The 11810-nt window shown below is 42.7% G+C and overlaps 1 protein-coding gene across 7 annotated transcripts in view; it reads right to left on the bottom strand.

Moving 5' to 3' along the window:
• Positions 1 to 11810, bottom strand: part of LOC104022796 (protein patched homolog 1-like) — a 98098-nt gene that overhangs the window by 27045 nt on the left and 59243 nt on the right. For all 7 annotated transcript variants that reach the window (XR_015707698.1, XR_015707697.1, XR_015707699.1 and 4 more), the window contains 4 exons: positions 7426 to 7568; positions 4515 to 4698; positions 2989 to 3269; positions 1294 to 1431 (listed from right to left, as the gene is read on the bottom strand). Coding sequence is in view for 3 of the 7 variants with exons in the window: in XM_087770938.1 (XP_087627064.1) it covers positions 1294 to 1431; positions 2989 to 3269; positions 4515 to 4698; positions 7426 to 7568 (746 nt within the window). In the remaining 4 variants the exon portion in view is untranslated. The remainder of the gene's footprint in view (positions 1 to 1293; positions 1432 to 2988; positions 3270 to 4514; positions 4699 to 7425; positions 7569 to 11810) is intronic.

Raw genomic sequence — 11810 nt, 5'->3', positions numbered from 1 at the left:
ATATTATATTTACCAGACTCACTCATTCTTTCTTTTTAATACAGTAAGATTCAAATCCATGAAGACAATGATATTCTTAAAATAACATTCTTCTAAAAAATGGATTAGAATAGTCTTATAGGAAAATGATTTATGCTGAGTACGTGAAGAGGCCTTTCTGTATGTAATGCTGAGAGTTCTGAGATCTAACACTGCTAAGAACAGGTAAATGGAAAATATTTTAAAACTTGGGTAGCTTTTCATTTGTAATATATAAACATTTAAATTCTGAAATTCCCCAATTTCTAAGAAAATATCTAAGAACTCAACTTATTATCAAAATTGCTTAATCGGCAGAAAATAGAAATCAGGCCTTTGTCTAAGCTTATCCTTAACATTGCATAGATCAGCACTGCCACTGTCAAATGTGAACACAGAGAAATAGCCATTTACTCCAGTCTTGGTCACCAAATAAAGCATGATGAGTTTTGCATAACGAGCATCCACAACTGCTCCCTTGCAAGAGAACTGTCATTTCTCTGCACTTCTGTACATCAGGTTGATTAAGTTGGATGATTAGGTGCTCTCTAGATTTGGACACCTAACTGAAAATGTTGAAAATGTTTATATAAAACATTCATACATTTTTTCCCCTCTGCTTCTCTTTATTACATTGGAAAACTATTTCCCTATAGATTGCACATTTGAGCCCATTGTTAATACCTGATGGGTTTTGAAAAGAAGGTGGAGATTCTCCACATGAAGAATTAAAATCATTCAAATTTTAGTGGTCCAGAGAGATTAAATGACATTATATGATTTTGAATATCTCCCTTCAAAGGTTTCTTTACTGCAAGATACAGAATCTACATACAAGAGGGCATAAACAGCTACATAGCACTGAGAGTCAACAACAGCGAGGCTGCAGATAATGAGTGGGAGAGTGTGTCCTAAAATAATGAATATTAAGAGCTCTGCTTTGTCTATGTATTTTTATGGCTCACACAACTAGATACCATGTTTACCCATGATCTTAATCACAGTCTTCAAAAAGCATTATTAAATACTAAAATACTGTTATGTATTCCCTCTTATCTTCTAGGAGACTGACTCAATAGTTAGGAACTAATTCATCAGATCAGATGTACTCTACCATGACAATCCAAATGGCACACAAAACTTTGTGTGAGGTTTATGACTGACACTCTTCTGAGAGTCATGTCACTGACTCAGGAGTCTAAGTAAGGATTTGGAATCATAACAGTCACCATTTTATTTTACAATATTTTGAAAATGCTTTCTGGTTTTACATACCAAAGCAATATGAACAGTGAATTCCACACCAATGCCAACAGAAGCAACCAGGATAACCACAGGCACTGCACTCAGCTTTATTCCAATTAGACCCATCATGCCAAACAGCTCCACAGTCATCAGAGCCAGCACCACCACCTAGATGATTTCAAACAGCCATTAGTAACTTCTTATACTCTAGACAAACTAAGAGGAAGGATATTTCAAAACAACATGGGGACTATAAAATATATTCCTCAGATCAGTCCTTCTCTTATCCCCATAGACAAGCCATTTTTCCTTGTTTCATTGTGCTCAATGGCAATGACCCTCTGAAGAGTCAGTTTAAATTATTATCCCAAGAACCAGTTAACAGATCAAGCATCACTTTTCTATTGGTAACAATTTATCAATATGTGATTTGAAAAATAATTTTTTTCTTCCTTCTCATGGATATCCACTGGAAGATAAATTTTGTCTTTTTCACCTGTTTCTCTGACAATCCTTCTAGAAAAACTAACTTTCAAATAACTGCATTGGAATTCTTTTTGTAGTACTCCAAATGTAAGTGAGGAGGACTCCAGAATAGGTTTAAAGCCCAGAAGAAAGTGAATGTCATAATTAGCTGATGAGTCTCAGGTTACAGAGGGCCTTTGAGCTTTAAAGATACTTGGAGGGATTGACATGGACAACGCAAATAGTTAAATCTAAGGGAAAGCTTTTGTTTTTCTTTCATCTACCTTGTAAAAAATAATAAGGGAGGGGAGGAAATCTGTGGAATCGACTTCAAAGTTTCTAAAGCCAAGCAGGGAAAAAAGAGGCAAACTTATAAAAGCAATGGCAGACTCTGAAAATAAGCCATCTTTCCAAGGGAAAAAAGTATGCACTATAATAAATAAGCTAATAAATCAAGAAAAAAAATGAATCAAGAAAAAATGAATCAAGAAAAATAGCATAAATTGCTTGATTAAGTGCTACGAAAAATATTATAGACTAAACATTTACCTTTTAACATACTTGCCATATAAACATATATTACAGAAACTAGTAACTGTTTTACACTTTTCTACCTCTGGCATTTTATAAACCATACAACAGTTTATGGAATTTAAACATAGGAGCATCATCATCCAGTTAACTTGAATGTTTACTATGAGGCTTATGGTGCCTTGCAGAAAGCATGGAGGAGTATTCTCTTCAATTTATAGTTTTTTAACTCTTTCTCCTCAATAGCCCAGTTGTTACACTCTCAGTGTGTACTGTACAACCTAAACATTTCAGTCTTTCCAGAAAGACTGCATTCAGAAATCAGTGGGCAAATTTACAGGCAAGTTAGTCACAAGCAACTGCCTTAAAAAATAACATTGTCTGATAAAAGGGAGGAAGGAAAAACTAAATAGAAATAACTTTAATAACATTCTTAATTTTCCTCTGTGTCTTTATTTCTCATGTTAATGTGCATCTGAACAAGGGCAAAAGTTCACATATCCTTATAAGAAACCTTTAAAGCTGCAAAAAGGTGGCCAAAGGATTAAGGTTATTAAGGTTTGTACCTTTAGCATGAACTCTACCCCCTCAAGTTGAATAAATACATAATGAATGATCCAATATACATACTCCATTAGAGGCCCAGACATAAACAAAACCTTCCTGACTACAGCAAGAGCTATGCTGAAAGGAATTTGACTTCAACAAAGACCCTTATAATAAACTTACAATGATGCCAGATGTCCAAGGGTTCAGGAGGAAGAGGGCACACACCAGAAACGTGCAAGCCAAAACCACACTAATGGATAAGAGGAGCCAGTGACGAAGCCCAATATACTGCTCCCAAAATAGAAATGGATAACCATTTGGGTAGCTGGCAATCCCCAGGCCGGCATAGTTATTACAGATAGCTCTCACTTTCTTGATAGCTTCCACAAAGTCAGAAGTTTCACGCAATCCATTGAGGTAGAAAGGAAACTGAGCATATTCTATGGGCTCAGCTGCTGGAACTAGGAAAAGGATAGCAATGTTTTAATGTGTTTGGGAAGAAGGAGATACATAGAGAGCATGATTAACAAGACACTTGTTCTCTATAGCAAAATGCTTAAAAGTGTTGAATATAAATTTTGCATCTTTGGAACAACTGACACTTTAAAAATTCTAAATACAGGAGATTACTATATTTGGGATGAACACAGCCTATATCAAGTCCCCAAACAATTCTATATAATTTAACAACTACAGGTATATTTCAATATATGCATTTCATAGAATCATAGAATCATTAAGGTTGGAAAAGTCCCTTAAGATCATCGAGTCCAACCGTTAACCTATCACTGCCAAGTCCACCACTAAACCATGTCCTCAAGCACCACGTCTACCCTTCTTCTGAATACCTCCAGGGATGGAGACTCAACCACTTCCCTGGGCAGTCTGTTCCAATGCCTGACTACCCTTTTGGTGAAGAAGTTTTTCCTAATATCCAACCGAAACTTCCCCTGGCACAGCTTGAGGCCGTTTCCTCTCATCCTTAACCTTCACCAGCCTTTTATTGAATACCTGCCCCAGGGTTTGGATACACTGAAGCACAGCTAGCTTGTTACCCAAGCACACTCTTGAAAAAGAGCGCCAGTCCTCCCCCACGTCCTCTCCCATTCCCCACTGGTGTCCAACTAGCAATCCTCCCAATAAATTCAAAGCTGAAGCAAAGCAAGGCGAACCAGCATTACTGCTCAGGATGCAAAACAGTGAACAGCACAGAGTGGGAGGGACAGAAGGAGAACACCCACTCACACAAACTGCTCCCCTAAATAGTTCTTGTACCATATTGGTGTTGGTAGCTTATACATATGAGCTAACTTGATAAAATTTCCTTACATATTAAAAATTGAGGATAAATATGATGTAATCTCAGTGATGAAATTCAGGGATTTCATGCAATCTCCAGGTTTCTCTCACATACGGAACTATAAGGTGACATTAAAAAGCAATGCTTATTATAAGTTTTTAGAGCTTTGCTAGAAACTGTTATAAAACTCATTTTTCAACATCATAAAACCCTTCGGTGGTGCCAGATTACACTAGATTCCACAACTGTATTTGTCTCCTGAGGCTACGGAGTAACACAATATATTGTTCTGTTTATGCTTCTGAACCCTATACAGCATCACCCAACTATATAGTTACTAGGCCTTGAAGGAAGGAGTGAGAGCACCTATATAAACTGTAAGACATTAAGATGAAATGTTACTTACTTCTCAGCCTTGTTTCTAGCATATAGTCTGCTTTGTCATGGACCCATTCTGGGCGGTGAGGCCGGATATTGGCTTGTGAAGCAGCATAGGCCACAGGGTCATTGCTAACCCAGGCTGTCAGGTAGATGTAGAAAGCATTTGGGTTAATGATTCCATCTGCATCCACCAAACGCTGTTTAGTCAACTGCAAAATGGAAAGATTAGAAGCCATTCAGAATGAGTTTTGATTTCAGGGCTCTTGCTGCAAAGCTTATGACAAAAAGCCTAGAGATGCAACATACACATATGGGGGGGGAAGAAAAAGACAAACAGCATGAACTCTCACTTGAAGTGACTTACCAGCAAACTATTGTTTGACAATGAAGAAAAATCTAAATAATTGCAGTGGCAGTGGAAAGTGGTTATTTATAAACTAATATATATATAATATTTATCATAACCACTAAATCAGCAGATGGTTCCAGAATAGACTGAACCAATCAAATATGAATTCCAAAAGGCTGTCTGTAGCTGAGGGTGAAAACCAACTAAATTGGAGAAACATATTTTAAAGAAGGGGAAAAAAACTTGGCAAGAGTCCCTATACATGCCTGTGTGCAGTTAACCTCTGTTGTTAACATTGAAGGAAATGCCACCCAGTAAATGGAGGAGATCTATAAAAATAAAACATCTGTATAAATTTTTCTAACACTTTGTCCTGGTTTCGGCTGGGATAGAGTTAATTTTCCTCCTAGTAGCTGGTATAGTGCTGCGTTTGGGTTATTTAGCATGAGAATAATGTGATAACACACTGATGTTTTAGTTGTTGCTAAGTAGTGTTTATACTAGTCAAGGACTTTTCAGCTTCCCATGCTCTGACGGGGAGGAGGTGCACAAGAAGCTGAGAGGGAGCATAGCCAGGACAGATGACCCAAACTGGCCAAAGGGATATTTTATACCATATGACGACATGCTCAGTATACAAACTGGGGGGAGTTGGTTGGGGGCAGCGATCGCTGCTCAGGGACTGGCTGGGCATCGGTTGGAGGGTGGTGAGCGGTTATATCACTTGTTTTTCCTGGGTTTTGTTTCTCTCTCTCTTTTTGTTGTTTTCCTTTTCATTACATTATTATCATTATCATTATTATTATTATTATTATTATTATTATTATTATTATTATTATTATTTTTTATTTCATTCATTAAACTGTTTTTATCTCAGCCCATGAGTTTTCTTACTTTTGCCCCTCCAATTCTCTCCTCCATCCCACCAGGGGGGGAGGGTGAGCGAGCGGCTGTGTGGTGCTTGGTTGTCGACTGGGGTTAAACCATGACATACTTGTCTCCTATAACCTATGTATTTCAGAAAATGCCCAGTGCCAAAAAAAGTGGACAAGTGCACTGTGTTATTTGGGTCACTGTTGGCAAATGTATCTGTGGGGTAAACAGCAGTGGTACACTTCTAGGGTTCTGCAGCCAAATACTGCACAGCTAGAGTTCTGACAGAGGACTCTGGATTAAAAGTATTACTGGTTTTTTTTTGTTTTGCTTTGTTTATTTAAAATTCTGGCTTGGCTCCAGTTTCAGGTCTTTTTAATGAAATGAAGAACAACAGTGACAGCAGTTAAAAAAAAAAGCACACACACACCCAAACTAGATTCCAAGGATCTGGATTCAATTAATTCGCAGGATATGTAACAACTGTATGTCTTCAAGCTGTCTTTGGAATTGCATAGTACAGCACTCAGCCCTTGTGGATGCACGATGCTTTTCTCCCTCCCAGGCACAGGAAATTGTATCAGCAGCTGTAGTCCAATCACATTTGTTCTGCAGTGTATGTGGTACACACTGCTAAACAAAATCTCACTAAAGGTTTTCTCTTTGGCTCCCTACCTTTGCTAAATTCATAGCTGAAGCATCATTCAAACCTGACAGCATGTTGCCATATAGCAACGTGTTTTACACACCATAGTAACTGAACAATGTAATCCATAAATCTGTCACCTTTAATGCCAGCTAAAAAAGAAAATAAGCAGATCTGCCGAGAAGCTCACTAGAGACACTATTTTCTGCCTGAAAGCACAAAGAGTCAATGATGATTCTAGGAGAGGAGAAGCTAGGTTACTGCAGAATTTTTTCTTAAGAGGTTTAAAATCAAATTTTGGCATAAGGAGTCAAACCTAGTGTGTTTCACCAACCTATGTGATAATAAAAAGCAGCAAATGCAGTCATATGCTGTGATAACCTTATGAAAGAAGCTCAGATGTATTTTATTTAGGCAGCTCAACCAACTGTCATTCTCAGTTCTACTACAGTATATCTATATTTAGTAATGGCAGTACAATAATATTGTACAGCATATAGTTATTTCAGTCCCCTTCCAGTCACTATCATTTGTAAACATCTTCCTTTAAAATGTGTGTTTTGAATAAATTGGTAGGAACTAACCAAATAATTGCAAACACTAGATTCAAAGCCACAGCAGAAGGCTGAGCAAAGGTCAGCCCTATAAAAAAATCTGATTCAAATCAGGAATGATGCCACTTAGGGCAACAAGGCTAACATTGACCGTATATCTGGCATAGGACCAGGCTCCATCTACCTATGGATGCAGAGTAGCATCTTTCACACCAATTGCAGTGGAAACTGCATGTGTGTGTATGAGACAGGAACAGCATTTAATGCTTGCCAGCCAATAATCACCAAGGATAGGCATTCCTGGTGTTGATTTTAAATACTTCTCAACACATGCCAGACTCTGCAGCTAACATGTAGCTCAAGCAAAGGCAACAAGGCTACGCAATTAGGTACAACTCAGGAATTTCAATTCAGCAAGATGAAAAAAGAGGCTATGGCATGCTCCTTGCATCTCCCCCAACTCCTGACGGATTGTGCGTTCCTGTATAAACCAGTATGGACTCTGATACAGTACCTGGCTGATGTCAATGGGCTTTGCTCGGTTGCCTGTTTGCACCAAGAGTTTGTAAGCCAGAACAGCATCGTCGGATCCATTTTTATAATTGTTGTAAGTGATTTTCCCAGCTTCCCAGTCACTGTCAAATGCATGCTGAAGTCCTAAAGAGTTGAGGAAGGTGTGAGGAAGATAGAACAAGCAGATAAGAAATCGATCTTTGAAACAAATTTCAGTAGGAAGAAACAATAATAATGATTCTTTTTAATATAAACTGTGACTATTTATAGCTGAAGCGGGAAGAAAATTATCCATCTGCTGCTGCCTAAATTTGGGCTCCCCGCCTTATGGTCAGTGTGTGGGAAGGTAAAAGTACCAGTTGCATGTCCAGTACTTCTCCCAAAGAAAGGCAGGAGAAGCAAGAAGGTGCAAGGGAAAACCTCAAGACTCTTCCCACATTGCTGACCAGCAAAAGTGAGCTAGCAAAAGGGAGATGCAATCTGCACTGGAATAATCAGTTTCCCCTCAAGACAAAAGGGAGAGTGGAGATGGGATTAGGACTGTCAGGTCCACTGTCCTTCTCAGAGCCATTCCTGAGTTCGCACAGCCTCACCACTGTCTCAGCGCAAGGCTGGATGTGAGAGCACAACCTAGCACTCTGGTTGTACACTTATGCAGGGAAGAGTCAAAGTTGTCTAGAATAAAAAGCATTTTTCTTCATGAACTACAGTTCCAGAGTTACCCCACTCAAATTCTTCCCTCCTCCCTTCGAAAACTGCCTCCCAGGTCATCCTACAAAATTGTAACCACTTGTAAAGCCAACAGGTTGAGAACAAAGTGATGAAATAAGCCTGCCAAACTTGCTATGTGCAGCCCTTCAGCACCTGCCCAGAAAGAGGATGATGTAACAATAGATATTCTGACATCATTGAAGGGACTTCAAAGTCCCCTTTAAGAAAATGCTGTTTGTTGGTGCCCTTGGAGTGGGGAAAATATTATTTAGGAAGTGTGAGGCCACTCTCAAGTATCTTTGAATGATCCTGGAGATTGGGAGGAGTGCCTGAGGACTGGAGGAAAACAAATGTCACTCCTGTCTTCAAGAAAGGCAAGAAGGAGGACCCAGGGAACTATAGGCTAGTCAGCCTCACCTTGATCCCTGGGAAGGTGAAGGAACAGCTAATCCTGGAAACCATTCCAGGCATATGAAGGACAAGAAGGTAATCGGGAGCAGTCAGCATGGCTTCACCAAGGGGAAGTCATGCTTGACCAAGCTGACAACCTTCTACAATGAAATGACTGGCTTGGTAGACGAGGGGACATATTGTCTACCTTGACTTGAGAAAGGCTTTCGAAACTGTCTCCCATAAGATCATCGTAGAGAAGCTGATGAAGTATGGACTGGATGAACAGACAGTAAGGTGGGTTGGAAACCGGCCAAATGGCTGAGTCCAGAGAGTGGTGATCAGTGGCACGAAGTCTAGTTGGAGGCCAGTAACTAGCGGTGTACCCCAGGGACCAATATACTGGGTCCAGTCCTATTCAGCATCTTCATTAATGATCTGGATGATGGGGCAGAGTGTACCCTCAGCAAGTTTGCTGATGACACCAAACTGGGAGGAGTGTCTGATAGGCCAGAGGCTTGTGTTGCCATCCAGAGGGACCTCAACAGGCTGGAGAAATGGGCAGGCAGGAGTCTCGTGCAGTTCAACAAAGGGGAAGTGCGAAGTCCTGCACCTGAAGAGGAACAACCCTATGCACCAGCACATGCTGGGGGCCACCCAGCTGGAAAGCAGCTTGGCAGAAAAGGACCTGGGGGTCCTGGTGGAAACCAAGTTGAACATGAGCCAGCAGCAAAGGCGGCTAATGGTATCCTGGGCTGTATTAGGCAAAGTATTGCCAGCAGGTCAACGGAGGCGGTCCTTCCCCTCTACTCAGCACTGGTGAGGCCACACCTGGAATGCCATGTACAGTTCTGGGTCCCCCAGTACAAGAGACATGGACATACTAGAGAGAGTTCAGCAAAGGGCCACAAAGATGATTAAGGGACTGGAGCACCTCACATATGAGGAAAGGCTGAGAGAGCTGGGACTGTTCAGCCTAGAGAACAGAAGGCTCAGGGGGGGATCTCATCAATGTATTTAAATACCTGAAGGGAGGGTGCAAAGATGACAGAGCCAGGCTCTTTTCAGTGGTGCCCAGTGACAGGACAAGAGGCAATGGGCACAAACGGAAACACAGGAGGCTCCATCTGAACATAAGAAAACCTTTTTTCACTGTGAGGGTGACCGAGAACTGGAACAGGTTGCCCAGAGCGGTTGTGGAATCTCCATCCTTGGAGACAGTCAAAAGCTGTCTAGACATAGTCCTGAGCAACCGGGTCTAGGTTGAGCAGGGGGGTTGGACCAGATGAATTCCAGAGTTCCCTTCCAATCTCAAACATTCTGTGATTCTAATGTATTGGGTTTACATGGCAAGGTTTTGGTAGCAGGGGGGCTACAGGGGTGGCTTCTGTGAGAAGCTGCTAGAAGCTTCCCCTATGTCCAATAGAGCCAATGCCAGCCAGCTCCAAGACGGAACCACCACTGGCCAAGGCCGAGCCAATCAGCAATGCTGGTAGTGCCTCTGTGATAACATATTGAAGAAGGGAGGGAAACAAACCTGCGCATTTGCAGTCAGAGAGAGGAGTGAGAATATGTGAGAGGAACAACTCTGCAGACACCAAGGTCAGTGAAGAAGGAGGGGGAGGAGGTGCTCCAGGCACCAGAGCAGAGATTCCCCTTGCAGCCCCTGGTGAAGACCATGGTGAGGCAGGCTGTCCCCCTGCAGCCCATGGAGGTCCACAGTGGAGCAGATATCCACCTGCAGCCTGTGGAGGACCCCATGACAGAACAGGTGGATATGCCCGAAGGAGGCTGTGACCCCATGGGAAGCCCATGCTGAAGCAGGCTCCTGGCAGGACCTGTGGACCCATGGAGAGAGAGGAGCCCACGCTGGAGCAGGTTTGCTGGCAGGACCTGTGGACCCGTGGGGGACCCATGCTGCAGCAGTCTCTTCCTGAAGGACTGCACCCCGTGGAAAAGGACCCATGCTGGAGCAGTTCGTGAAGAACTGTAGCCTGTGGGAAGGACTCACATTGGAGAAGTTTGTGGAGGACTGTCTCCTGTGGGAGGGACCCCACACTGGAGCAGGGGAAGAGTGTGAGGAGTCCTCTCCCTGAGGAGGAAGGAGCGGCAGAAACAATTAGTGATGAACTGACTGCAACCCCCATTCCCCGTTCCCCTGCGCTGCTCGGGGGGAGGAGGTAGAGAAACTGGGAGTAAAGTTGAGCCTGGGAAGAAGGGAGGGGTGGGGGGAAGGTGTTTTAAGATTTAGTTTTTATTTTCTCATCACCTTATGAAGAACTGTAGCCCCAGCTAGAACTTAAACTGGCCACTGCAGTGAAGGATAACAAAAAATGTTTTTACAAATATATCAGCGACAAAAGGAGGGCCAGGGAGAATCTCCATCCTTTGTTGGATTCAGAGGGAAACATTGCCCCAAAGGATGAGAAGGCTGAGGTACTTAATGCATTCTTTGACTCAGTCTTTAATAGTCAGACTGGTCATCTTCAGGGTTTTCAGGCCCCTGAGCTGGGAGATGGAGACAAGAAGCAGAATGAAGCTCCAGTAATTGAAGAGGTAACAGTCAGATACCTGCTCCTCCATCTGGATGCACACAAGTCTATGGGGCCAGATGGAATCCACCCAAGGATACTGAGGGAGCTGGCAGAGGAGCTGGCCAAGCCACTCTCCATCATTTACCAGAAGTCCTGGTCAACCGGGGAGGTCCCAGATGACTGGAAGCTAGCAAATGTGACACCCCTCTACAAGAAGGGTCGGAAGGAGGATCCGGGGAAGTACAGGCCTGTCAGCCTGACCTCGGTGCCAGGAAAGGTCATGGATCATCTCGAGTGCCATCATGCGGCATGTGCGGGACAATCGGGGGATCAGGCCCAGCCAGCATGGGTTTATGAAAGGCAGTTCCTGTTTCACTAACCTGGTCTCCTTCTATGACAAGGTGACCCGCTTAGTGGATGAGGGGAAGGCTGTGGATGTTGTCTACCTGGACTTTAGTAAGGCCTTTGACACTGTCTCCCACAGCATTCTCCTGGAGAAACTGGCTGCTCATGGCTTGGATAAGTGCACTCTCTGCTGGGTTAAAAACTGGCTGGACGGCCGAGCCCAGAGAGTGGTGGTGAATGGAGTCAAATCCAGTTGGCGGCCGGTCACAAGTGGTGTTCCCCAGGGCTCAGTGTTGGGGCCGGTCCTGTTCAACATCTTCATTGATGATCTGGATGAGGGGATCGAGTGCACCCTCAGGAAGTTTGCAGATGACACCAACTTGGGCGGGAGCGTTGATCTGCTGGA

This window comes from Nipponia nippon, unplaced genomic scaffold (assembly GCF_047370975.1).
Source record: "Nipponia nippon isolate SJK-2023a ecotype South Korea unplaced genomic scaffold, ASM4737097v1 scaffold_34, whole genome shotgun sequence".
Classification (NCBI taxonomy): Eukaryota; Metazoa; Chordata; class Aves; order Pelecaniformes; family Threskiornithidae; genus Nipponia; species Nipponia nippon.
Note: the sequence above shows the minus strand (reverse complement) of the source record. Positions and strands in the feature narration are given on the sequence as shown.